At 34.5% G+C, this 26,887-nt stretch overlaps 2 protein-coding genes across 2 annotated transcripts; one reads left to right on the forward strand and one right to left on the reverse strand.

Annotated features, from left to right (window-relative positions):
• Window positions 1–2,094: 2,094 nt before the first annotated feature.
• Window positions 2,095–14,004, forward strand: LOC129254523 (cytochrome b5-like). Its single transcript, XM_064114009.1, has 6 exons — window positions 2,095–2,816; window positions 4,694–4,730; window positions 7,518–7,609; window positions 8,841–8,867; window positions 9,255–9,295; window positions 11,213–14,004. Exons 1-6 carry the CDS (start codon window positions 2,676–2,678, stop codon window positions 11,295–11,297), a joined length of 423 nt encoding a protein of 140 aa, XP_063970079.1. The 5' UTR covers window positions 2,095–2,675; the 3' UTR covers window positions 11,298–14,004.
• A 1,420-nt stretch (window positions 14,005–15,424) lies between these two features.
• On the reverse strand, window positions 15,425–18,690 carry LOC129273396 (acyl-coenzyme A diphosphatase FITM2-like). Its single transcript, XM_064114002.1, has one exon. The coding sequence runs from the start codon at window positions 18,637–18,639 to the stop codon at window positions 17,743–17,745; it is 897 nt and encodes a 298-aa protein (XP_063970072.1). The 5' UTR covers window positions 18,640–18,690; the 3' UTR covers window positions 15,425–17,742.
• Between the last annotated feature and the right edge of the window lie 8,197 nt (window positions 18,691–26,887).

A 26,887-nucleotide genomic window follows, 5' to 3' on the forward strand; every position in this document is an offset into this window, starting at 1 on the left:
GCTACATTGTTATTTCATAGAGAGCTTATAGTGTGCTTGTGTAGACGATATTAACTCTATCTCTTATGGATCATACATAATTTACAAAGTTTTATTGTTTTGCAGTGGTATTTCTTATCTCAATATCATGTTGAAATAGATCATTTAAACTGAAATTGTATAGCATTGCACTTTTCAAAGTACTCTACATAGTAAGTAAACTCATTTATCACAATTTATGAAAACTTAGCTGAAATTGTTTGTTGTTTAAAAGAATTTATCATCCAAAAAACTTCGATATTCTGAGAAGTGATAACTTATTCCAAGCCAGCCTTTATCCTATCCTCATTTTGAAGTATGTAGTACTGTTCCTGAAATAGTGAAACCCATTGTATTAATATAGCTTGTATTCATCAAGTCAAACTCCCTGGTTCTACTTTGTTTATTTGACCAAGTGAAATTATATATTCTTTGAATGTGTTTGAATATATATCTGAATGGTTGTGACTATGCAGACCCTTCTCATCATCTAGAAAGTGGGTCAATTAAAGGGCAAAAGAAGAAAAAGTTATAACACTATAGAAACAGAATCTAATGTGTTATATCAGCTTTTTCATTTCAAGGAGGGGGGGGGGTTGCTTCATGAGCATGTAGCTACCATGTATATACAGCATTTAACATGTGAAATTTTGATAATGAAAATATTCTTTGATTTTCCTGCTGCTTGAAAATTGAATTTATCAAAAAAAAATGTGTCACTTCTGCAGTTAACACACATGGCAGAAAAGATTGTAAAATTGTCACAAACTGGGATAAGTAGGGCCTATGCCACAAAATTCTTCATGACTTCTGTCATTGTTCTGACTAGCTACAACATTAGAGAAATAATCACACTGCATATTATTTTGCAATAAGGGTACAAGAAGCATTATTGTTGTATTATCATTTGGAACTTTCAATAAATTCAATATGTCATCAACTTGTTTGTCATTGTTTCTTCTTATTACTGTTTCTTCAAGAGTTAGATGCAATACTTTGGTCATCAAGAATTATTATTTGCTCTACCAGCAAGAAGGCTGTTACTTGAGAGAGAGAATATATATATATACAGTTGAGGTCAGGAGGAATTAAGGAAATTCAAGGAAAAATTGACATTTTCCAAACAAAAAATTTATTGTATCTTATAAAATATTTTTGTGCTGAATTTGATATCAAACAAATAAGTATGTCATGCCCCTTCATCACATTGCTTTGTCATCAGGAGCTGAAAAATATTGCGGTGTCATTTTATCCCCCCCCCATATCTTTATATTTTAGACAAATTAAAATTAAAAACTTGACAAAAGCATTTCATATTTGTGCTAGTTACTTCTGAACACAAACATTTCAGATTACACTTTTTTGTTCAGTGGTGACATATAATGATAGAAAGTGTAATATATATATAGATTTGACATTTATATATTTCTATGAAACGATGTTTGAAAATATAATGACAAACAATAGAATACATTTAGCATGAATATTACTTTTTTTCTTCAAAGAAAATTCCACCTGAAATATACTTTAATCCCAACGGCATCCCATTTATGTGAAAGAGCTCAATACATCATTTGATACTAAATTAGTCATGATGGTAGTATTTATATTTCTGAAGTTTGACAAGCGAACAAATTTCACTGAATTCCATATATAGGCATATGTAAACTTTTGGCCTCATATATATATCATACCTGTTGAAACGTCTGCTACCGGCGGTTTCACAAAAACCGCCGGTAGCAGACATTTCAACAGGTATCATGATTATATGCTCTGCTATATATAGCATTAATTGAGCACTTTGCTCAATTATCGGCATCTACACATCTAAGGATATATATATATATATATATATATTGTTGTGTGATATATTGAAGAAAGTGTGCAGATATGTGCTACCCCCGGGATGTACCCCTCCCCTAATTATATAAGCGACATCAAATGTCATGATAGCTCAAGATATCCCATATTTAAAGGGCTAAAAAGAATAGTGAAATAATATACTGCTGTGCCAGTATTTGCTCTCAAAATATAGCCAAATAATGAAATCATAATCTTGTAATCTTGCATAGGGGGGAGGAGTGGTGGGCGCGCTTGATGGGGGTCATACCGCCGGCGCCTTGGATGTCTCTAATACTCTCTATATCATCATCTATTATATCTGAGGGGTCCTCTAAGATCGCATCAACTCTGATCATCGATCAGATCGATATCGAGAGCAAATTATGCAAATGATACCGTAGATGACCTTTCAACTTGTAATTTATTAGAAGCGTGTCGGAGGCCGGTTATTCTGTATTTTAACCCGTTTTAATCGTGGTTTATTGGGTTTATTAGTTCATCCAGTACCCACGCTTTATTAGTCAGACAGGGTAAAACAACGTCGGGAATTATTTTTAATTACAAAGAAAGAAAAGCAAATATATTTTTGTGTCTGATCGGACTTGCCGAGCTCTTGTATTCCCGTGTGCGAAAAAGACACCGTGTCATTGAGGTAACTGCCCCGTCCCAGCCCAGCTGCGTTGCTCCGTTGTGTGATTGCAGTCTAGCTACGAGCACGACGTGTAGTTTTCATTGCCGTGTGGATTTGGACTTCGGCCCTGACATTTTTTGTGTGATTTTGCGACTATTAAAGACATTTTAACATCCCTTCCAGTATGCCTGAACAAGAGCAAAAGAAAGAGTCGACAGATGCAAAGATTTACTCTTTAGATGAGGTCAAGAAACATAAAACAAGTTCATCACTTTGGCTGGTTATTCATAACAAAGTTTACGATGTCACAGATTTTCTGGACGAGGTAAAATATCAAATAATCTTGCAAAGAGTTATTTGGATCTGTTATTTGATGCTAATAATAAGCCAAATGCTTATTTTTTTAATAAATAATCATTTTTAGCAAATTAACTTCTTAAACATCTTATTATTCTTAACGTATCATTTTCAAGGTTTTGCCAAACTTTTGCCCATTTTTTTTTTTTAGCAAACTGATTTTTGGCCAAAATAAATTGACTGCAAATCATGTGCATTATCAAATCAATTGTATTACTTTACTTTAGCACCATTTGTTTGTAATCTTTGTCTGATCATTCTGCAGTTTCCAGAATTAAAATTCCTAAATTCAAATATTTAACATAGCATTGATTGTCTGAATGCAAAAAACTAGTTTGTATATGTTACATTATAAAATAAAAGTTAGTGTTTATAGAAGTTGATCAGTAGGAGACAGAAATGATTGCTCTTTGGATCTTGGAATTATTTTGTCAATACCGACATTGTAGGCCTAACTATTATTGTCATTTCAGTACTTAATTTATAGCAGTTCAAACTTTAACCTATCAAAAATTAAGACTTAGCATAAGTGAGGAAGTTGATTATTTTTGTTCTAAAGTTTAATTGCTTCATTTCACAAAGCACTAAGTGGAAATCATTCTTTTTTTGTGGGAACTGATGGCCTCACCCGTCACTGTTTGTTGTACTCTATTACATTTACAGTACAGGGTGCTACATAAGCACTTGCCTGATTGCCCGGGGCAAGTAAAATTTAGAGTCGGGCAAGTGTTTTGAAGTAAAGACCAAAACTACTTGCCCGAATTGGGCAAGCAAAATTCTCACAGTAGAATGACCAAAATTAGGGTCAATGATATGATATTGACCCTAATTTCGGTCATGGCAAGCAAGATAAAATCACTTTTGGAAAAAGAAATGCAATAACAGGTAAATCAGTTCATGTCAAAAGAGAAAAATTTCAATTGTTTATAAAATAATCGCAAAGCTTTCCTTTGAAGAGGTAAAACTTGTTTTTCAAGGATTTTTTTCGGGCAATTGAAATACATTTTTGGGCAAGTATATTCCAACTAGTTCAAAATTTACTTGCCCGACTGGGCAAGTGCTTCTAAAAAGTTATGTAGCACCCTGATTTACAAGATATGGAATATTGTAATTTTTTTCCTTATTCTGAAACAAAATTGTGAATCATCTTTGAACTTGGAACTGTCTTGTGCAATTGCCATTTTATATTTTGAATCCATAAAGAGTTTAATTAAATTGTCAAATCTTTTATAAAGTTAAAAAAAATTTATTAAAAAATGCCAAAGAATTAGTATATGACATGTCCAAGTCTAAATTTCACTCACATGAATTTGCATAAATGAAAGTAACTTCTCTTTTTATCTCTGGTTTTCATGTCAGAACACTTGTTTGGTTTTCTTTATAGATTCAAAAATTCATATCAACTTTTTGTTGGGATGGACTTGATGTTTAAAATAATTTCCCAGAACAGTTACTGTTATTCATAGATAGTGTAGAGCAGGATAGCATTTTGAAAGAGGATTTTTTTTCCAAGATGTTTTGCCTCTGGCAGTATTGGAATCAGCGGTGATTGGAATATTAGGCTGTATTCTACACTCAACAAAATATAGACCGTAGTCAAAAGTGTTATATCGTATACATGTATTTATGACAATCAAAGCCAAGGGCTTGCAAGGTAATCTGCAATTAAGCATGATGTAGATTCAAATCCACCAAAAAATTTAGACTTGGACATGGCTTTTGTCTGTTGACTCTTATACAAGCATACCTCTAATGTTGGAGAGTTGGAAGGGGGGTATCCACAATCCACATCAATTATTGAAATAGAATAATTTTGTTTCATTTTATTTTTCTTAATAATATTAGCATCCAGGTGGTGAGGAAGTCATGATTGAACAAGCTGGTGAGTATACTGTCTTGTGATTGTAGGGCAAGTGTAACCTAGAGGCTAGAGCTCTGTTTCTGTATTCTTGACCCATCAAATAATAATACCATGGTAACATGGCTCAGTAGCCATTCAAAATTTAAGGGTTCCATTTGTTAAGTTAATCGGGAGTTTTCGCAACCACTACGCAGATGCTTTCTGGACCGCTGAGAATCTTGTCAAAAAAACCCTTCATAAACAAAGCAGCCTTTGTTGAAAATCGGTGAAACAAAAAAGCGATGTCATCCTGGGGAGTGTTTCATCAACATTTTCATCCGACAAGTTGTCAGATCTGACATCTTTCTCTGATGTTGATTGGCTGAGAGGTACTGTTACTATGGTAACTGTCGGATAAAATGGGACTTGTCGGATAAAACGTCCGACAAGTCCTTTCATGAAACGCCCCCAGGACTCTGGACAAACGACGTATTTGCAGTCGTGCTGTCCCGGTTCACCAATTTTGTACAAAGACCTCTCAAAGCTGTCCATTTTTATAACTGGCATTTTCAATAGATTTACTATGTTGTAGAATCCATCCCTGTTGCAATAAGACAGTTTGTAGTTCCACTCTGCGCATGATCAGAGGAAGGTCATTGGTACTAAAGTGACATGGTGGTTTAAAATTTAATGGGATAAGCACCAACTTTGAAGTCTTGATTATTCATATATTATTTTGAATTGTTTTTTTCTTTTTTTTTTCATGGAAAGTAAAAATCATTTCACTGTATAGTGGTTGTAGTTGTAGTAATAAGTAATAACACTTGGTCATATTTACAATGAAATCATGGTGTAGCCTGTCCATGTTGTGTGAACAGAGTGTTTCCATGTACATATTTGTAACATAACTGGGCTACATGTAGTAGTTATTTAGAATTGTGCTGGTTGATTTTGTGTAGGTGACATAGTGCAGTCCTGAATGTACAGTACCAGTATACATGTACTTACTATACTCCCTATTAAACAAACTGATAAGCCAGAATACTGATGAACTGTGTTTAACTAAGGATTACTAACGAGTCGGAGTAGGTAGTTGAGGTAAATTAAGTTGAGGAAACTTAATGTGCATTGGATATGAACACTCAGAATATTTTTTAAACAGTATTTCACCCAAATGAGTTCTGTTATACATGTACCGGGGTATGTAGACCCTTCTTACCCTATAATTCTCACAGACATGCTCTTTCACTTAATTCACTATGCAATCCAGAACTTTGTAGTTGTTGGGATGGATGCTTGATGATGTTCCACAAAGCTGGTTAGAATATTTGAATAAATTTAAACACAACTGGTGACCCTTTTTGAGGATGCTACTGCTACATGTGATTGAAATTCTCATTCACTTTGATTCATTTAACAACAGTTAAAATCTAATCTTTGTAGATTAAAGTTATCATTTTTAACCAGCATAATAAGTCATTATTTTGTGAAATTTTATATGAAGATTTTATATTGGAATTCATATTATCAGAATGTGTTTTTAAAAAGGGGGGAATTTGGGTTAGCTCATTAAGCAGAAGAAAGGATCAAGACAAGAGTGAGTTGTTTGCTTATGCTTATACCTTGTAGACCATCCCAGTCAATGAAATACAAAACTACCCAAAACATACATGACTTTGTTCAGAATACCTGACCATTATTTTTCCACTCTCTGAAGCAGATAAAGTTCTCTCAATTATGAGCTTGCAAAAATATTCTTCCCACCTCACACCAAATTTTTTCTACTTTGCTTTCACAATGCAAATTTATCTGTGACCCTGGCAAACTCCTGTAAGATTTCCTCTTTTTGGGGGGGGGAGGGGGTGCTAATTTTTTAGTGTTATTTGTCAGATTGTTTGGCTAAGTACTTGTTGTTACACTTTCAAAATAAATATAAATTTTTAATTGTGTGAAAGCACAATATTTGTAGTTTAATATCATCAACTATTATTATTGTTGAAATGCTATGCTAGATAAATGGATATTATACAAATATTGACTGCGCATGAGGATGACTGTAAATGATCATTCCAGAGGTGCTTTTCATACCGGCCCTACTATCTCCCGAGGCCTTGGTCGAGGGGTGATGAGCCAGTATGAAAAGCTCAGAGGGAGTGATGATTTCCTCTGTCATGTGAATACAGAGCAGTCCATATTTTTTATATACCTCATATTAATCACATAACTCGAGACCCAAAGGTTTTAACTTTAGGACCACTAGTGTAAGCCTAATTTGATTTGCTAAATCACTTTGTTATTTAAACGGGATGCTCGCTCTGCTGTCACTTGCCTGAGCAACGGATCCACCAATGCCAGCGCGCCGTTGGCATGCACGTGACCGAGCAGCAGTAACGCAGCAAAGCGCTAGTCTGCTGTGCAAACCCTTCACTTGACTTGAGGGTCTGAACGTGCAGCCTATTCAAGCCTTGTGTACTGAAGGCCCTCTCCCTCGAACTGAAACAGCATGTTTTGTATGTGCTAGTCTTTGTGTGGCGACACACTTGTTAATCAAAGTTTCAATCAGGGTCTGTGGCTGCAGACTAGCAAAGCGCAGCCAGTTACATGTAGCTATAGCCAGCTAGATGCATGCGTAGCAACACAACTTGTGGCCCCGCCCAGGGGTTATGAGTACCGGGTACTTCTACATGTAGCTATCAGAGGGTTTGATAAAGAAATGATAGGCACCTTTAGGCGGAATAGCACTGTGTTACATGATGCAGTTTTGACCAATCAGAGATAACAATCCAATAGTGTGAGGTATATAATAATTTTTATTATATGTATCTATAGGTGGTGATGGATCTGAGTCTTTTGAAGATGTTGGCCATTCATCTGATGCAAGGGAATTAATGAAAGACTACTATATAGGAGAATTAGCTGAGGTAAGTAAACCCAAATCACTTCTGATTCAAAAAAAAAATCATTAGAATTTGTGTAGAAAACCAGAAGGGCTTAATCTTGCGTAAGTTATTTATAGTACCAGTATTTATTTATAGTGGAATATTACATGTGTATGTACATGAATATTAAGGTGAAAATATTTCGGTATTGTTACATTTACAATTAAAAGTTGGTTTGAAATTATGATGTAAAAGTGTTTAAATAAATGAGTCTGTTTTAATGTAAAATATGATTGATTTGTCCGCACCCAAAAGGCTGTGATCATATATTAGTGTGTGTGTGTGTGTGGTTTCATATTTAGAGATTAATTAATCTGTATGTTGTAAAGCACACAGAGGGAAGCAACTTATTATGTGCATAACTGTGCTATGATTCTAAACATAACTTATTGTTACTTTAATCATTATTGACCATTTTGATATGTTTTCATATTACTTTCAATACTTTGTAAAGATTATTCTTTAAGTGTACTGATTTAATCATAAGTCTACTCTTTGTAAATTCAGTTTAATGTTTGAGTGGAAGTTAGCAGTTGCCTTTAAAACTTACCTTTTCAAAAACAAACTGCATTGTTAACAGTAAAGTACTATACATATGTGCAGATAAATATAGACATAGTCTGTTTGCTCCATGAGAGTTTAAGTCTTGAGTAGACATGTGAACTTTGATTGTGATAAAACATCAAGTGATATTGCAAAAATTTGTCAAGCTCCTTCTTTCCTATTGTGCAAACAATAAAGTCTTCTGAGCAACATTAAATTCACAAAACTTAATGGATTTACCTTGTATTAATCTTGTTCATATGAGGGCATCAAACTCATGATCACCAAAGCAAATTGTTTAATAAAAATGTTTAAAGTTGTTTGCTTATTAGTATCATGCCAGGAGATTCAATAACTACGTGTACAAGTAGCATACATTTTCTTTCATTTCTCTCCTGAACCTTTAATAGTTTTCAGGCTAAGAGCATGAGTCTACACTATGTATGATATACAAATGATTCAGCATTTTTTTTCCTTTAAAGTTTTGTGTCTAGCAAACCTATACCTCTATATAAATAGATAGGATAGCATTGGTGTTGTTTTGTATGCATGCATACAAAATGTTCAGGCAGAAATAATAAAGTAATAAAAAAATCTTCATTATCTATAGCTCAGAGAGCTTGATAATTGTTTGATTAACTCATGACATGTAATTTCTTTCTATTATCAGGAGGACAAATTTAATTCATCAACAAGGGTAAGTTTGATACTCTTTCGTTTGTTTGAAAATTAACTTTAACCCGTAGCTTACTGGAACCCGGTGGTCATGGTACGATGCTATGGGAATTAGATAATTCAGTAGTCAGTGTGTTAGTGTTATTTACCGGGACTGGTAACTTCCTCAGATACCTTTTTGGTACCGGTATGTAAAATGAATTGTGTAACTATCCTTCCCAAAGTTAAAAACATGTTGAGAATTAATATGTCTGCTTATAATACTTTATGTACATGTAATATAAAGTACATGTGTAAAGATTTTGTAATGTAACCGTACAAGTGAATGAGGTTATCACAAACATTGTTGTGTAGACCTTTAGAATTCCTAAGCTTTGTCACCTTTTTATAATTTTTTTTTTTTTTACAGACGTCTACAGGATTTGGTAACCCATCGGAGTCGGGAGGAAGGTAAATTAAAATATATGATAAAATTCATCACCATTGCAATAAATTTAACTCCATTGAAAAGTCATGATTATGTTTCTTTAATACTAAGTATAAACTTTAAAGCTCACATTTCAAATTTATTTAGCATAATAACCTTCATTTCTTCATTGCTTTGGCTTGGAACTTGGAGGTTTAGCTTTGCAAGGTAACAAAGAAATGATGCTGTTCATAAAAAGCATATTCATGTCAGAATGAGATTGATGACTTCATATTGTTTTTTTTATTATGGACTAAATGCATACTTTTTATAACCGCACAATTGATTTAAACCTTATCCGGAAAAATAATATTCTAAAATTCTACACCAGTACTTTTGATTTGCAAAACAGAAACAAAACAGTTAATGTCCTAATGTGTTGAATGTTTGCCAGAAACTACATTTTTTAAAACCAAAATTCATCTACGTATGTTGACTAGCTTTCATATTATGCTGTCCACATTAATTCTCAGATATGTCATTTGCTTAATATGCTTTTTTATTCCAAGCTTGTAACTCACTAATCAATACTTACATGTAGGTTCATGGTTTTTAAGGGCAAGAGCATATGTGTAAAGCAATAAAATCACATTAGAAAATATCGGTAATTGCTTGCTTGTGGATATCAATTTTTACATTATTCATATTCTATGAAATCATTCACCAAAGATATATACTTCATAACAGGTTTTAATGTTAATTTTACCATCCCAAGAAGTGAAACCATAATTTGTTTTCATTTTTTATGAACTGCAACATGAAGCTTTTATAGAGAACTACATTGTAGTAGTATACTCATTATTTTCCCCTTTTTCCAATATTATTCTCTTACCTTTTCACCAACACCATACCATTTTCATATTTTCATTTCATGTGTAACACAGCAATGATAATACCAGTGTGTGCACCATATTTTAGACAACTGGTTCTCTCTGGAAAGCATACACCTATATTGGTATGCATACCAATTCATTTGATGCAAGTTGCTATATAGAAACATGTACATGTATAAAGGCTTTGCTTCCATACGTCTATCATCTCTTGTTTGGTTTTTTATTTATTTATTTATTTGCTGTTTTCACTTCCTTTTTCCTTGAGGCCAGGCACTAGTATAAAGTTTTCATATTGTATGTACATGTATTCTGTGTAATAGTCTTAGGTGCTTACAGGTATGTTTTTGTATCTCGAGGTGCAATGATGTACATGTATTAAAGTACACTTCCTTCTTGTCTTAGCAGTGTAGACTAGATTATGTGTTCTACAATCCTGTCATTCTATAAAATAGTGTAAACGTCACATGTTGATTAAAATTCGACACACAAATCAAAATATGGCTTGACGGGAAGGCTCATTAGAGGTAAATAAGAATTATCCATGATTAAGGATGATTTCAGGGGTCTATTTCATAAAGTACATTTACAAAAATACTACCAATTGTGTGTTCTTTGCCGTGGCGGTAACTACCATGTGAACCTTGGTTTTGATTCGCTGTTGTTTTACTATCAAGAACTAGTAAAACAAGTACTTTCCTCTTATTTTAGTTTCTCTTAGCAAATGAAGTTATATAGGCTTATCTATTCTCTGTATTATTAACAGTTATTTCAAAATGTATAATGTAAGACTAGCTATTTATAACACACAGTCAATGAGAGAACATGCTATGTTGGTCAGTTTACTCCCCTTTAAAAATTCATAATTCTGTCCTCAGGATGTGAAACCAACTTTGCGTGTTTGATTTTTGTTTTACATTATTAAGTTTTGATCCTTTTATATATCAACATGTTTATTTGTATTTTTATTTTTCTTCCATCTCTTTTCTCTCAATCTCTTCATCTTCAACATTCTCTCTTTGGCTCTCTCTCTTTCTTTCCTCTCAATATCTCTGTATTTCATCCGTACAGTTTCTTTCTGAACTGGATATTACCTGCTGCTGTTGGTATTGGTGTGGCCGTTATCTACCGTGTCTTCTTCTCTGGCAGTAATTAACATCACATCGATTCGAACACCTGGGACCAACAAGACCCCATTAATCCAATCATCGCTCTCAAAACTAATCACATGGCAAGTCATTCTGATCAATGACTTTGATGTTCTTCCTCGAGTATGCCGGTGGGCTAATATATTTCTAAAATGATTTGATATTCATTTTTCAGACTTGATCAGTACAATCCAAATTGTTGGGTGGAAGCAATTCTTATCCCTGACATTAATTTGAATTATACCAGTAATCAATAGTTACTTCATGTATATTTCAGTCAATGTGCATGATGTGCTCTGGTGAGTTTGCTTGAAATCTGGTTTTGCACATTGTAAATTCCGAAATGGCCAAATGTGTTTTGTAAATTACTACCATCTTATGCTAGTACCTGCAAATTTTGATATTTAATCTTTAATATGTCTGTATATCTGAAAACCTACTTTGATGGTCTTCAAAGTTGTGATTTAGATTCAGTCTAAAGTGATAAGGTACATGTACCATGTTTGCACTATTAAATTCATTAGTAGCATTTTCATCAGATCTTTGCCTCCTTTGTTATCCACAAACAAGGCATTGATTGTGTGATTATTCCATTCAAGCAACATGGAATCATAGAGCAGGAATTTGCACACATTTGAAAAACACATTTTGCATTTACATGTTCATTCCATTGTGCAAAGGACCTTAGAATGACTTATTTTTAAATCTCAATGTGTATTTTTTGCGAAAAGAAAACACCATTTGTTGATTATCATGATAGCGTGACAACAAAATTCAAACGTATTACTGGTAATTTTATAATTGCATGGTGTACATGTATGTAGTGGTTGGCAATTTGCATCATTTCTTTGTAACAAAATAATATCACTTGCTTATATCGTTAGAACTATACAAATGTACATGTATTCAGTATGTACAGAAATATATGTAATATTATGAAAGATTAATTAGATCAAAATGTGCAAATTGAATAAGAATCATGTGAATTGCCAGTTAATCAAACTTGAAGGTTTGAAAATATTGGAATATATTTACGTACATGTTCACAAATTTTGTGACTTTCTGATTTTGTACATAAGTTCAATGGAGGGTGTATACAGTGTAGGTCAAATAATAATTAATTTCATGTTATCCTCACGAGTACTACTAGTAATATATCAACTACTAGACTGGTGGTGTACATCAATGATCAGTTCCTTGATCTCAAAAGTAAATGGTTTGGTCTAAATAGTAATTCCATTCCCTGTCCAATTGTGTAATTCCCATTGTTACCAATGACAAGTTGCGTTTCAATATCAATTCCCCTCATCACAAAACATTTCACCAAATCAAAACAAAGGATATCTCTCACTTTTATTGTTAACTCTTATTTCATACCATTGATAAAAACAATCCTAGAATAAATCTTAGTTTTCTACTGGGCTAATTGGCTAAATCCACATTGTTCTTTCATCTATTTACAAGGTGTAACAATTCATTTGTTTAGAATTTCAACTCGAATATTGAATTTATTTACCTATGTTTTGATCAATTACAGGTAATTGGAGCACAGAGTCACAGACATGTACAGTTTGGGGGAAGAATTATTATTAGACAACATTACCATATAATTAAGCTCCCATAGGGTATGGTCTAACAATTATAGACCAAGCTGTATGTAAACGGTTAACAGGGGGATAATTTGACGTGTAAGAAGGAAATTACATTTTGCATTATCTGGGTCAATCACTGGCATTTGAATGCACCTTTGGAGGTTGGTTTAAAATCAGGTCTTAAAGGTACCATATGCATCTGATTTGTTGAAATTAAGTTTTTCATTACAACCTTATTTACAGCAGGATAGGCCTCTCTGGTTTAGAAAATAATAGGATTTAATATAGATTATTTGTCATGACATAAGGGAGGTCAACTTCAGCAAGATCGACTGTACTTGAAGTCAACATCAAATTGACCGTGCTACGTGAGAAACATTTCATTTCCTGTATTCAAGTTTCATTCTTAGCCCTGGTTAAAGGTCCTTTCTCTATTGGGGTCCCACTAACCTGCTAAGTCCATGGTTGAAGCTCTTAGCTATATATTGGTAACCCACTAGACTAACCTACTCGGTGCTTGGTTGAAGCTCCTTGCTATATATCCCACTAACCTACTCCATTCATATGGCAGTCTGAAGATATATATGTTTCACATTTAACACTGTTTTGTGCTTCATTGATGATAATACATTACACCTGAAGTTTTATATACATGTGCTGCAAATTACATGTATATTTATATCTGTATATCAGACCCTGCATCACAGGTATATATGTAGTATTCTCACAGCCAAGGTAATGTTTGTCCTTTCTCGCTTCATAGCACTAATTTGCTACATTTGATCACTGCTAGGTCTTTAATGCTGTTTCAGGTACTTGACAATTTGATTTTTAGTGTCAGTAAAGACTTTTTTACTAGGAACCCAACAAGGATAGTGGATATATATATATTATACAGAGAATGCAAAAGTATCAACTTGAATTATCTATTTGATTTGATAAAAAAGGGTTTTAAATGATTGATGAGGAATGACTGAGCCAACACCCTTTATCACACACCAGTGACACATTAGTATTTCTTGCTAATTCTTTTTTTTTTCCATCTATGCTTGCTTGTATGATTTTATACCTACATTCTCTATAAACCTCTATTTGTTATTGACAATAAATGAAATTTATATAATACCTGTTCATTTGCTGGCAATTTTTTGTGTGATAAGTATTTGTTTACGGGAACCAGTGGAAACTTTGCGTAAACTCATTTGATATTTTTATAGTGAGTTGCTACACAGACTATAAAGAATTAAATTCAATCCCAATATCAACCTAGAAAAGGAAACATTGCCCTGAACAAGATGTAGCAAGATTTCTTCTATTACTGTGTGAGTCATACACTAAGTCTCCACTGAGCATACAGGTAACTCTGCTTTATTATAGCAAAGTTAATCTCTTAGGACTACAGAAATTTGTTCAACTTAACGAGTACCGGTATGATATAATCTGGTCTCAAAATTGCTCTGACTTGGGCGATTTGATTTACAGGTTGACTTTAATGCAGTTACCTGCGTGCATGGAGATATCTGCGTTTGTATCTCCATGGGCATGCTGTATGTGTATTGTAACTTTGTAAGTGTATAATGACACACAAGGGGCCTGTTGCATAAAACTTTTTACCTGAGAAAACTCAGGTATTTTTACCTGAGTTTTTGCCCTGTGTTAAAGTCAATGGCAGAAATCAGACTAACCTTAGTTTTCAGTTTTTACCGGAATTTTCCCAGGTAAAAAGTTTTATGCAAAAGACTGAAGGGGTGAAAATGAGAAAAGTGAGAGGAAATGAAAAGCAAAGGTGAGTAGAAGTGAGAGCAAGTCGGTGTGATACAGCACGAGCTGCGAAAAGATATTTAAAGTGAAGGGGGGGGGCAGATCACACATAAGGTCACAACAATCATATTACTTTCATACGTAGTGATTGAAAAAGTGGGACAGTTGAAACCTTTGATTTATTATACATGAAGCTCTTTTTTTCCAAGTCCAAAATCTTCCTAAAGATTCGACTTTTAAAAGCAAAGTTACCTGTGTTACCAGTATTTTTTTCCTGTTCATCAACTCTCACAAAAATACATACCGTAGTTCACCTTGTACACATTAATACTCGGGCTGCATAGTTTTGCATTTGGGTATTCGATTATCACCAGATGTAAAACTATGTGGTGATATCATCCACCATGGATTGTTGTTATTATGCTGCAAGGTTCACATACTACTTTTCCAGTAGAGGCTAAAAAGAATTTCTTTTCAAAGTGTGGAGAAAAACATATTGGAGAAGACATTTTACAACCTTTTCTTGATGACCTTGGCATGTAGTTGGGTACAGGCCAAAGTGGATGACTGGGTTTTACAGCAATTCAAGGCAGATAATTGGCTAACATCAAACCCTTAAATTAAGAGAGTTGATATCTTCGACCCAGTACTGAAGTTTTCATTTTCAATCATTTTTCTGATATGTCAATACTGTCATTTTTTACAACCCTCAACGTAATACATGTGAATACCAGGCAACCCCCCCCCCCTTTTAAAAAAAAAAACTACATGTAGATTGATAATGAGAATATGTTGGCAAACTCTTTAATTGAGATCATAATAATCCACAAATAAGTCACAGACTATGTACATTGCAACAGAGGTAAAAATGTGGTTCACAGTTCACACACCAAAATACTGACTTTTCTTTGCAAATTGCAAGGCCGGAGGACAAATTGCGAATATATGTGTACATTAATGCCAAGCAGTAAACAATATCTGAAACAACTATCTCTCAACCATATTGTTACAATTTCAAAGTGAATCATAAACTCTGGTCAACTAAAAATTGCATAGATAAAATACATTGGGAGTGAAATCAATGCTTTATGCTGCAAAATGCTGGACAATTTTAACATGGATTACCTAAAGTTCAAGAAATAACAAATTTAAGAGGATATTGATTACAAATGGTCGCACTTCATAAGTTAGGTATGCAAAAGGGTGGCGGATGAACAAGTTTCCACGCAGTGCTGTGGATAAATTGTAGCTACATCACAGCCCCATGGCCAAATTTATTGTGTAAGGTCTCATTTTGAAGCAAGAACTATAGGCTAAATATATTACTATAAATTAGATCGATACAATATCAGCAACAAAAACTACAGCACATTTATGTTTGAAGTTACAGGGTTGGCGGAGCCGGTGGATGCTGAAAATGATGTGATGCTTAACTCATGATTTTTGTTCATTTAAAGCATTTGTGAGTTAAATGTCACTACTTAAAGTAAAGTTCATTTATTGTCAAAAACAAACTTTTGGAACTATTTCAATGTCCCTATACAGTTAAATCATTAATGATCTGCCTAATTAATATACTTGATTAAGAAGGAAAAAGTTAGCCAATATATACAGTACATTAAAAAACCTTTTTTTCCTAATTTCTTTTAATTTCAATATAGATTGGGTCTAACTTCACTTTAGAATTATTTAAAGACCCTAGGCATCACTTTTTTAAGTTGATGTACATTCATAAAAAATAGGCATGCATGTACATTTTGTTAAGTTAATTAACTAAAATAATAACTAAAACATGTATTATTATGCCATAATATATTCCAATATGTCATATATACACATATAATACATGTATGGCATTGACAAAGTAAATTATCAAACATATACTTAGGCTTACCTGCATTCAGTTTAATATTACACTGTGGTCATGTAGACTAAGTTTGCTGAATTACAAAAAAAAAGAGTCTGATTAAATACCAGTATTCTGAAAGATAAATACCAGTTGTGGTAACGTCAACGTCCTGAAAATGAGTTCCAACAGAATCCAATAAAATGACCACCCAAGTGTTTGTATGAATAAAAAATATTTGCCGATTGGCTCTGGAAAAAAAAGTGTAATTGCTGAGAAATGAGCAAAAAAAGCACAGAACTCCATAAATGGGTATTTTTCCAAGCAATGTTAAGCAACTGTCCCACACATGCCTTTTTGTGTTAGTTAATAGTCATCATCAGAAATATCAGTATGATTTCACAAGATGAGTTGATTTCAATGTTCCAGATCGAGATCTACATGTATCATTGTGGTAATATACCTTGATTTTAAAAACTTTCTCACGAAATAATTGTGGTCTTTAAGACTGCAATAGTACCCTTCTTAAATTCCCAAAGCTCAACTCAATTAAAGTATGAAATTTTCATGGGAAATTATTCCATATTTCTCAATCTGAGTGATGCTACTAAGTTTTAAGAGGGCTGACGGAAAGCTGTTCCAGAAGAGTTGCATGGATAAGGCCTATTCTCACACGTAAACAAACAAATTAACGAATTAACACTTGTCTATACTTGACTATAAAATTAATGAGGTCAACGGTGATGACACAGGTCTATTGCTCTTTTGTTTCATGATGATCAGGGCATTTTACATTTATGATTTGTTTCTCATCCAATGAAAAATTACTAAATATCACCCCAAAAATCAACTATATACTATAAAATAATCAAGAATACCTCTTTAAATTAATCTACAAATTATAGTAAACTTGCTGTAGATTCAGGGTCTTCCAAACGATAGACAATGAAAGAAATTCCATTATTCTAAAGCTAACTCCGTAATCTACTACTATCTAGTTGTAAGAAAATCAGTAGTGATTAGTGATATTTGACAATCTTTTTTTTTTTATAAAAAATGTATTGCTTGTCATTTAATCAATTAACATGGGGGTATAAACAAACTATTAACATTTTTTGACAAATAGACAAAAACATTTCATCTGCCACCTTATTACAGGAGATATTATTTAAATTTCACAAAGGTTTATACCCGGTACTGTTTTGTGCAGATCCAAAACTCCCAAAGCAACCTTTTTTTCTTTGCATTTTTTCTTCAAAACAGTGGTAAACTAAAAGTTCTACTTGATTTAAACCACAATCTGTATGTGATATACCAAGTTATAATAGCTAAGGCTGTCCCAATAACTTTATGACTTATTGTGTGAAAATACAAACTGGTTGCTAAGACCATCAGAACACTCAGAGATTGCATCAAAGAAATTATTATTGCAAGAATGTAAAGGAGAATTTCAAGAAGGAAGCTGAATATAGGAATTCTCTTTGTCCCTTGTTGACTCTCAGTACTGCCTTGAAATGTAATCTGCACTCCAGATGATTCATAAAGATGCCAAAATGGCGCCATCTCTTCCAGAGTTGTAAGGACAATAAGCACCAGCAGGAATGAATGACCAGAGATGTCGAAGCCGTCCCACCGCCCACCTCCTCGGCGACAAGCTCTTGAGCCTCCGCTAGAGTGCGCCTCGATGCTGCATTTTCCAGAGTATTCATGCACAGTATCCATCACGATGTTTACCCAGAAATACCAGGCTGCAGTAAGTGCTACAAGACGAAGGATCCCTCGAAATGCTTGCAAATATTGTCCTGGATGTCTTGCCCAAGATAGCAACAACAAGAATGGTGTCATAAAACAAAGTGTCCATCCCCAACTCCACTTGACGAACTTTTGGTTTAACGGATTGTGCTTGTCGGCGAAAAATGATTCGGGAACCATTTCATTTTCTCGAAGGATCGAACCCGCGACGATCATTATTGATAAAGCAAAGGCAGCTGTTTGAACGTCCATGGAGCTTTCCCCTTTTCTGTCCTTTTCCTCCAAGTTTTCTGTCCTTTCATTAGACTGATCATTTGATTTGATAACATTTTTTCGTCTGCTTACGTTGCTCGTATTCATCGTATTCATCTCGTCGTTCACACGTGCATGTGTAGCCATGTTGTGATATCAACTCATGAATCAAATTTTGCAACCACATTATGCCACGAGATGGCGACATGCAAAACTGACGTGTCATACGCAGGTGTCACGCGCGTAAAACATTCCCCATAGACTTGTGTGTTAAAATGGCACTTTTGAAAAATTCATAAAAAATAAATGTGAAATTAGAGGGTGGAATGTTTACTACCAATGGATAGGATATATATCTGACATTCCAAATCTGACCAGGAAAGGGTACCGTAGCCAGCTCATTTTGAAAATAAATCGCCATTTATGAAGATAACTATGAATCGATCGAATTCATCAACTGAAACAGTAAAATAGCCCTAATTATTCCGCCAGTCAAAAAATAGTTCCAAATTACTTATTTATCTTCCCAATTTGGGCGAAGTAAGTTCAGTAGTTACCATTTCTAGAATCAGTGTTAGATTTTGAATCACATTCATACATTTTTGTCAATCAGCAATATCAAATTGACAAAAATTCGAATGGGTTGGGTCGAACGAATATCTTTAGCCCTCCTGATGTAATTAGGCTCGTGGAACCTATATTATGTGACTTATGTATTTTATTTTTTTGAATAGCTACTTTTCTATTCTTTTATATCTGTACACTCACACTAGCACAAAGAAATACATTGAAAATGCCTATTTTCTATGCAATGACCCATTTTAATGTGTTACCCATACATGTTATTTTCACTATTTATGGATGTATACAAATCCTACCTGCATATAGCCCAACAGTGAATGCAATGACAATATAGGTCCCTATCAATTGTAATATAAAAGTGTATGTAAATTCTGTGTAGATATCAGGATACCAGAACTGTCCCAAACATAATTACCAAATATACATGAGATTGGATGAGGAAACAATAAAAGAATGAGATACTACTTTAGTATATTTGCATTTGACCTATTCAAAATCTTCCTAGGGCTGTTGCCTCTCAGATGTAAGAAGGAAGAGATACATAGAGAGAGAGAGAGAGAGAGAGAGAGAGAGAGAGAGAGAGAGAGAAAGAAAAATAATTTTATAGATGGCATGGCTTAATAAAGAGGGGGGGGGGGGCTATATAGATTGCAGCACACAGCCACCCCCCCTCCCTCCTTAGTTGAGCACTATTAGATACCTTACCTTACTCTGGGCCCCTTTCTAAATACCTTCTTGAAGGCACCACTCTAGTTCTCTTTAGTAAAGTTCTCAAAGTTCTATCTCCTCTCTACCTACCCCCTTCCTAAGAACAATTTTAACATGATGAATTTCTAAAGGTCTTTCTAATGCTAAGTAGGTGATGTACACTAACACAAAACAATGATAAATCAGAACATAAAGAGGCCTTGACTCTATACATTGACCAATATACATACATTCCTAGGCTACACAGACCTGCTAACTTTACCTGATGTAGCCCTGCTATATAGACATTAAATCCATTTTTTTGCACCACTTGATGACTAAACATATTGATATCAGTGAGAAATTGTTTGCTACTGAAGAGTTTGGCCAGGTATTCCATCCACTACTAGGGATTTCCCATATTACTTACAGGTGTCACGCGCGTAAAACATTCCCCATAGACTTGTGTGTTAAAATGGCACTTTTGAAAAATTCATAAAAAATAAATGTGAAATTAGAGGGTGGAATGTTTACTACCAATGGATAGGATATATATCTGACATTCCAAATCTGACCAGGAAAGGGTACCGTAGCCAGCTCATTTTGAAAATAAATCGCCATTTATGAAGATAACTATGAATCGATCGAATTCATCAACTGAAACAGTAAAATAGCCCTAATTATTCCGCCAGTCAAAAAATAGTTCCAAATTACTTATTTATCTTCCCAATTTGGGCGAAGTAAGTTCAGTAGTTACCATTTCTAGAATCAGTGTTAGATTTTGAATCACATTCATACATTTTTGTCAATCAGCAATATCAAATTGACAAAAATTCGAATGGGTTGGGTCGAACGAATATCTTTAGCCCTCCTGATGTAATTAGGCTCGTGGAACCTATATTATGTGACTTATGTATTTTATTTTTTTGAATAGCTACTTTTCTATTCTTTTATATCTGTACACTCACACTAGCACAAAGAAATACATTGAAAATGCCTATTTTCTATGCAATGACCCATTTTAATGTGTTACCCATACATGTTATTTTCACTATTTATGGATGTATACAAATCCTACCTGCATATAGCCCAACAGTGAATGCAATGACAATATAGGTCCCTATCAATTGTAATATAAAAGTGTATGTAAATTCTGTGTAGATATCAGGATACCAGAACTGTCCCAAACATAATTACCAAATATACATGAGATTGGATGAGGAAACAATAAAAGAATGAGATACTACTTTAGTATATTTGCATTTGACCTATTCAAAATCTTCCTAGGGCTGTTGCCTCTCAGATGTAAGAAGGAAGAGATACATAGAGAGAGAGAGAGAGAGAGAGAGAGAGAGAGAGAGAGAGAGAAAGAAAAATAATTTTATAGATGGCATGGCTTAATAAAGAGGGGGGGGGGGGCTATATAGATTGCAGCACACAGCCACCCCCCCTCCCTCCTTAGTTGAGCACTATTAGATACCTTACCTTACTCTGGGCCCCTTTCTAAATACCTTCTTGAAGGCACCACTCTAGTTCTCTTTAGTAAAGTTCTCAAAGTTCTATCTCCTCTCTACCTACCCCCTTCCTAAGAACAATTTTAACATGATGAATTTCTAAAGGTCTTTCTAATGCTAAGTAGGTGATGTACACTAACACAAAACAATGATAAATCAGAACATAAAGAGGCCTTGACTCTATACATTGACCAATATACATACATTCCTAGGCTACACAGACCTGCTAACTTTACCTGATGTAGCCCTGCTATATAGACATTAAATCCATTTTTTTGCACCACTTGATGACTAAACATATTGATATCAGTGAGAAATTGTTTGCTACTGAAGAGTTTGGCCAGGTATTCCATCCACTACTAGGGATTTCCCATATTACTTACAGGTGTCACGCGCGTAAAACATTCCCCATAGACTTGTGTGTTAAAATGGCACTTTTGAAAAATTCATAAAAAATAAATGTGAAATTAGAGGGTGGAATGTTTACTACCAATGGATAGGATATATATCTGACATTCCAAATCTGACCAGGAAAGGGTACCGTAGCCAGCTCATTTTGAAAATAAATCGCCATTTATGAAGATAACTATGAATCGATCGAATTCATCAACTGAAACAGTAAAATAGCCCTAATTATTCCGCCAGTCAAAAAATAGTTCCAAATTACTTATTTATCTTCCCAATTTGGGCGAAGTAAGTTCAGTAGTTACCATTTCTAGAATCAGTGTTAGATTTTGAATCACATTCATACATTTTTGTCAATCAGCAATATCAAATTGACAAAAATTCGAATGGGTTGGGTCGAACGAATATCTTTAGCCCTCCTGATGTAATTAGGCTCGTGGAACCCGCAAACATCTCGGCGAGGCAAATGACGCATGCCATTAAATTGCCGAACAAAGGTGACGACGTCGTCAAAAGATAAACAAGTGCTGATTAAATGCTTGAACTACAAGTATTGAGTAATCAGTATCCACCTACTATGCAAGTTGGAAAAATTAATTCTCCTTTAATAATAATACTGACAGGCCTAGCAGTACAACTGATAATAATAATAATATCGGGTAATAATGATAATAATAATTTATTTATTTATTCAAATATATTTATTCAGGATGACAAGATCAGTTAAAAACTGTTTTACATCATGGTCCTGACATTAAAAACATTAATACATGTAAATCAATAACATATTTAAGATTAGATAAAAATCAAAGTAATATCTAAAAATTGGTGCTAAAAGTGTCACAATGCAATACAAAAAATATACAATATGTTATACAAAGAAATAAAGTAAATGTAATTAAATTGAAGTAATTATCAACGAAATAAAGTACACAATTCAGAAACGAAGTCAAAATCGAAGACAAAAATCAGAATAATAAAACATGTTTATAATTTGAACATTGATATGAGATAGAAATTTAAAAAAAAGTGGTATAATTTACATAAAAAATTGTGTTTCATGTATTTATGAAGCAAACTGAATTATAAATATAAAAAATGATACATAATAAATTGTAACGAATTACGACAAAGATAGGTACCGGTACTATAAAAAAACAATGTTTGGATCGAAGTGTATTTGAACAAAATGGTATGTAAAATGTACATGAGACTGCATATCGGGGTTTGGGATACAATTTCTTTCATTTAACAATTAAAACTCTCAGGTAATGTAGTACATATGAGTTGCACATCAGGGTTTTAGAATTAATTTCTTGTATTTAAATTTAAAATTATCGAGTGATGTTGCATTTTGGAGACTAGGTGGAAGCTCGTTCCATATTTTAGCACCAGCATATTTAAATGATTGTTTGAATAATTCTAGCTTAGGTTTAGGTATTATTAAATTTAAAGAATCTGCGTTTCTTGTGTTACATCCATGGCGGTCACAATACATCTCAATTTCATTACATAATGATGATGATGATGATGATGATAATAATAATAACAACAATAATAATAATGAAATATATGATTATAAAAATAGTAATGATAAATAAATCATCATCATCATCAACATAATGATGATGATTAAAATAGTAACCATGATAATCGCATGATAGAAGAAAAAGAAGACGAATAAGAAGAAGATGAAGAAGAAGAAGGAGGAGGAGGGGAGGAGGAGATTAAGGAGTTGTGCAAATAATGTATTATAAGGTTTATTTCATACTGTAATAAGAATATTAGTAATATTTGATTAAAAATAAAACCAAAAATACACATCCATACTATGAATGTCATCTTCTATCTCACACTGTCCTGGGCCCTGAAAGCTACAACCAACTGTGAATATAAATCCTATCTCTTTATTTTATACCACCGTGAGCAGGGGAGCGTTTCATGAAAGGACTTTACGAAGTTTTATCCAACAAGTCCTGTTTCATCCAAAAGTTACCATAGTAAAAGTGCTTCTCAGCCAATCAGAATCGAGGAAAGTTGTCAGATCTGACAACTTGTCGGACGAAAATGTTGATGAAACACTCCCCAGAGATGCAGTTCAAGTTCAGTGTTGACCTTTTGGTGTTGGTGTTAGGTCAATTTTTACACGATTATAACGCCAAACATAAAATGAAGATGGTCCCGAAAAGTCACTCACTAGTTGTTGAGATATCAATAATGTGATTTGGATCAGTTTTACAACGATGAATAAGTTTTGGAGCCACGGGAAACAATCCAAATTTCAACGCCAACACCAAGGCCAACACCGAACTTGAAATAAACTTTGTGTGCGCTTTTGGTGAAAGGTGATTTCCCAATTATCTCAAGACGATCCAGCTACGTCATTGAGATGCGCTGGTGGGGCCGGGGGAGGGGCAACCTCGGGGGCAACAGCACAGCTGCACTGCGCAACTCTGCGTCGATAACTAACGCGTTCATTGAAAAGAAAGAAAACATTTCTTCAAACATGTCGGCGTGACAGATACCTGCACTGCTTTTTCAGCAGTGGAAGTTTTCTTATTCTTCAATATTATTCATTGCTGACCATGCCTGCCTCATTTCAAGATTGAATATCCTTGCAGAACGTTTTAACGTGTGTCGACCGCAGGTTGTATACCGGTATAGTGACGTATTGTATTACCGGACACTATCATGATTCCGGACGCTCATATTACTGCGTACGAAAACAATTTCGTACCGTAAGACTTCCACAATTCAATTTCACAGAGCAATACATAGAACAGGATCGCTAAAATAAGGCGAAAAAATCCAACCTTTACCTTATTTATCTCTAAAATGACAGAAAATGCTTAAAATATCAAATAACATAGTTTTGCATTAACAATTGATATATTTTCTAACGGAAATATGGGTCTGATCTGCCGAATTTCAATCTCGTCCGCTCCTCCATCGATCGAATGATGAGGTGTGGTGTATTGTGGGTGATCGTCGACGGCTAGTTCTCAAGGTACCCGTGCGCGAGGTTTACCGTGAGTATAGAGCCGTCGACGATCGGCAGCGCATCGATAGAACTTGTTGATGAGCGTCACGATACGAACGAGCATAATATGGGGCATAATATTGGAAAGTTCCATGAAACATGTAGCTAACAAGAAAAAATAAAATAAGTTATCAAATACGAATTTATTACCAACATCTGCTCAGAATCGATATAAAAACAGCAAACAAAAACTTAGAATTTACTCATGATATGATATAAGAAGAAAAAATCACACAAATTTGTTCTTACATCATTATAATCAAGAATATCTTTACCCGTCCGGCGCGCGTCCGGAATCATGATGTAATTTGTCACGCACGAAAATAACTGTTTTTCGTGGAGGGGTATGCGGCAAGTGCGATGCAAAGAAAATGGTTGGTAAATATAAAATAATTTTACCATATTCATAATTTTCATAATATTTGGAATAGCTAGTGCAAATTTTTCTTGATTGTATTTCCTCTAGTTGTCATTTTTAAAGGACTGAAATAAAGGTGTCCGGCAATAGGATACACTGCCATACCTTTTTTAAATGAATTGAATAAAGAATAGATTTCAAGCGTCTGTGGGATCAAGGTTGGAAATGGATACTCTGTTCCTGTCATTCATTCTCACAATCACATATTTAATGGTCAGCGTCCGGTCACAGAAATGTGAGTATGAATGATGGAGGTTGATTGATGATGATGGTTGTGTTTGATGATGGTCGAGTTGATTACCACAATCGATCTCCCCCCCCCCCAATAATTGATCTTCCCCGGCCCCCCCCAAAAAAAAAGCATGCATGGACTGTACCTATCCAAGGATGATTATTTTATTGTTACTGGGGGTGCTGAACATTGTCACAGCACCCCCAAATAGATAATCCTCCATGGATAGGTCCATGGAAACATGGACTTGATCTTACATTAAAAATTACTTTCCCTCCAATTTTATATTGATGGGTGACTACAGTTATGGAGATTCGCTTGCTGTATGGCATGACCACGGCCGAAGGGGCAGTGTTTATGTTCAAGGATGACCAATGGTGGCCAATCTGTGCCGAGGCTTGGACGTTCAATGAAGCCGAAGTTGCTTGCAGACAACTGGGCTATCCAGAGCCTTACGCAGAATCAAGTCTACTTCCAGTAAGTTCAATAGCTTACAACATGGAGCTATGCTTACAAGATAGTTTTCTTAAATGTTATTTGCAAATTTTGATTTGTTAGTTATTTTCAAATATCATCAATTTCATTTCCTGTATATAATCCTTACAATATCGTAATGCGATATTTTACAATCTGAAAACAAACAATAAGAAACGAATTATGATGATCTATTTCAATATAAAAAAAAGAATAAGCAACATAAATAAACAAGTTGATACTATTTTCATCAAAACTCGAGATTTTCCCAAATAACTTCGATGCAATGGAGGCAATATCAATTCGTTTAGCATGATAACAAACGTCACCCTCAATATCCATCTATCTCGAACCCCCCCCCCCCCCCCTCCCTCCACCCTCTCAATTCTCCCTCTCCTACGCTCGTGCTCTACTGGATAGGGAGAAGAGATTAGCATATACTCCACTGCCTCATGACGACTTCATAACAGTCAAAAATAATTCTAGCATGCCGCTTTTCAAGGCTTCATGATATATTATTTAATTGTATGATGTTCTTTTGATAATTTGCTTTCTTTTGCCAGGATTATATCGACCTGAATGTGAGCAGAGGATTGAATTGGATAGATGGATTACTATGTGGAGGCTACGAGTCTCAGTTGAAATGGTGTAGGGGAGGTGGCTGGGGTTACTGCACCAGCGGGAGAGTTGCAGGTGTAACGTGTCATACAGGTAAATTTAAGTAGTGTTAGATCCACTGGCGGATCGGAGGGGGGGGGGGTCACAGCCGGCCCGTGCCCCCCACCTTTTGAAAGTAAAGACCTTTTTTTCATTTTTCAAACTATTTTTTGGACGAAATCCCCTTAATTTTAGGTTGAAACCCTTTTTTGGGTCAAATTTTACCTCGGGCGAAATGTGCCCCCCCCCTTTCCAAAAATCCTGGATCCGCCCCTGTCTTAGATCCATTTACCAAACTTCTTTTTTTAACACGATATACTGTTTCATCCATATGTTGTCAATGGGGACATAAACTCAATTCAATAATCTCTGCACACTTAATAGGC

Source organism: Lytechinus pictus, chromosome 2, assembly GCF_037042905.1.
Source record: "Lytechinus pictus isolate F3 Inbred chromosome 2, Lp3.0, whole genome shotgun sequence".
Taxonomy (NCBI): domain Eukaryota; kingdom Metazoa; phylum Echinodermata; class Echinoidea; order Temnopleuroida; family Toxopneustidae; genus Lytechinus; species Lytechinus pictus.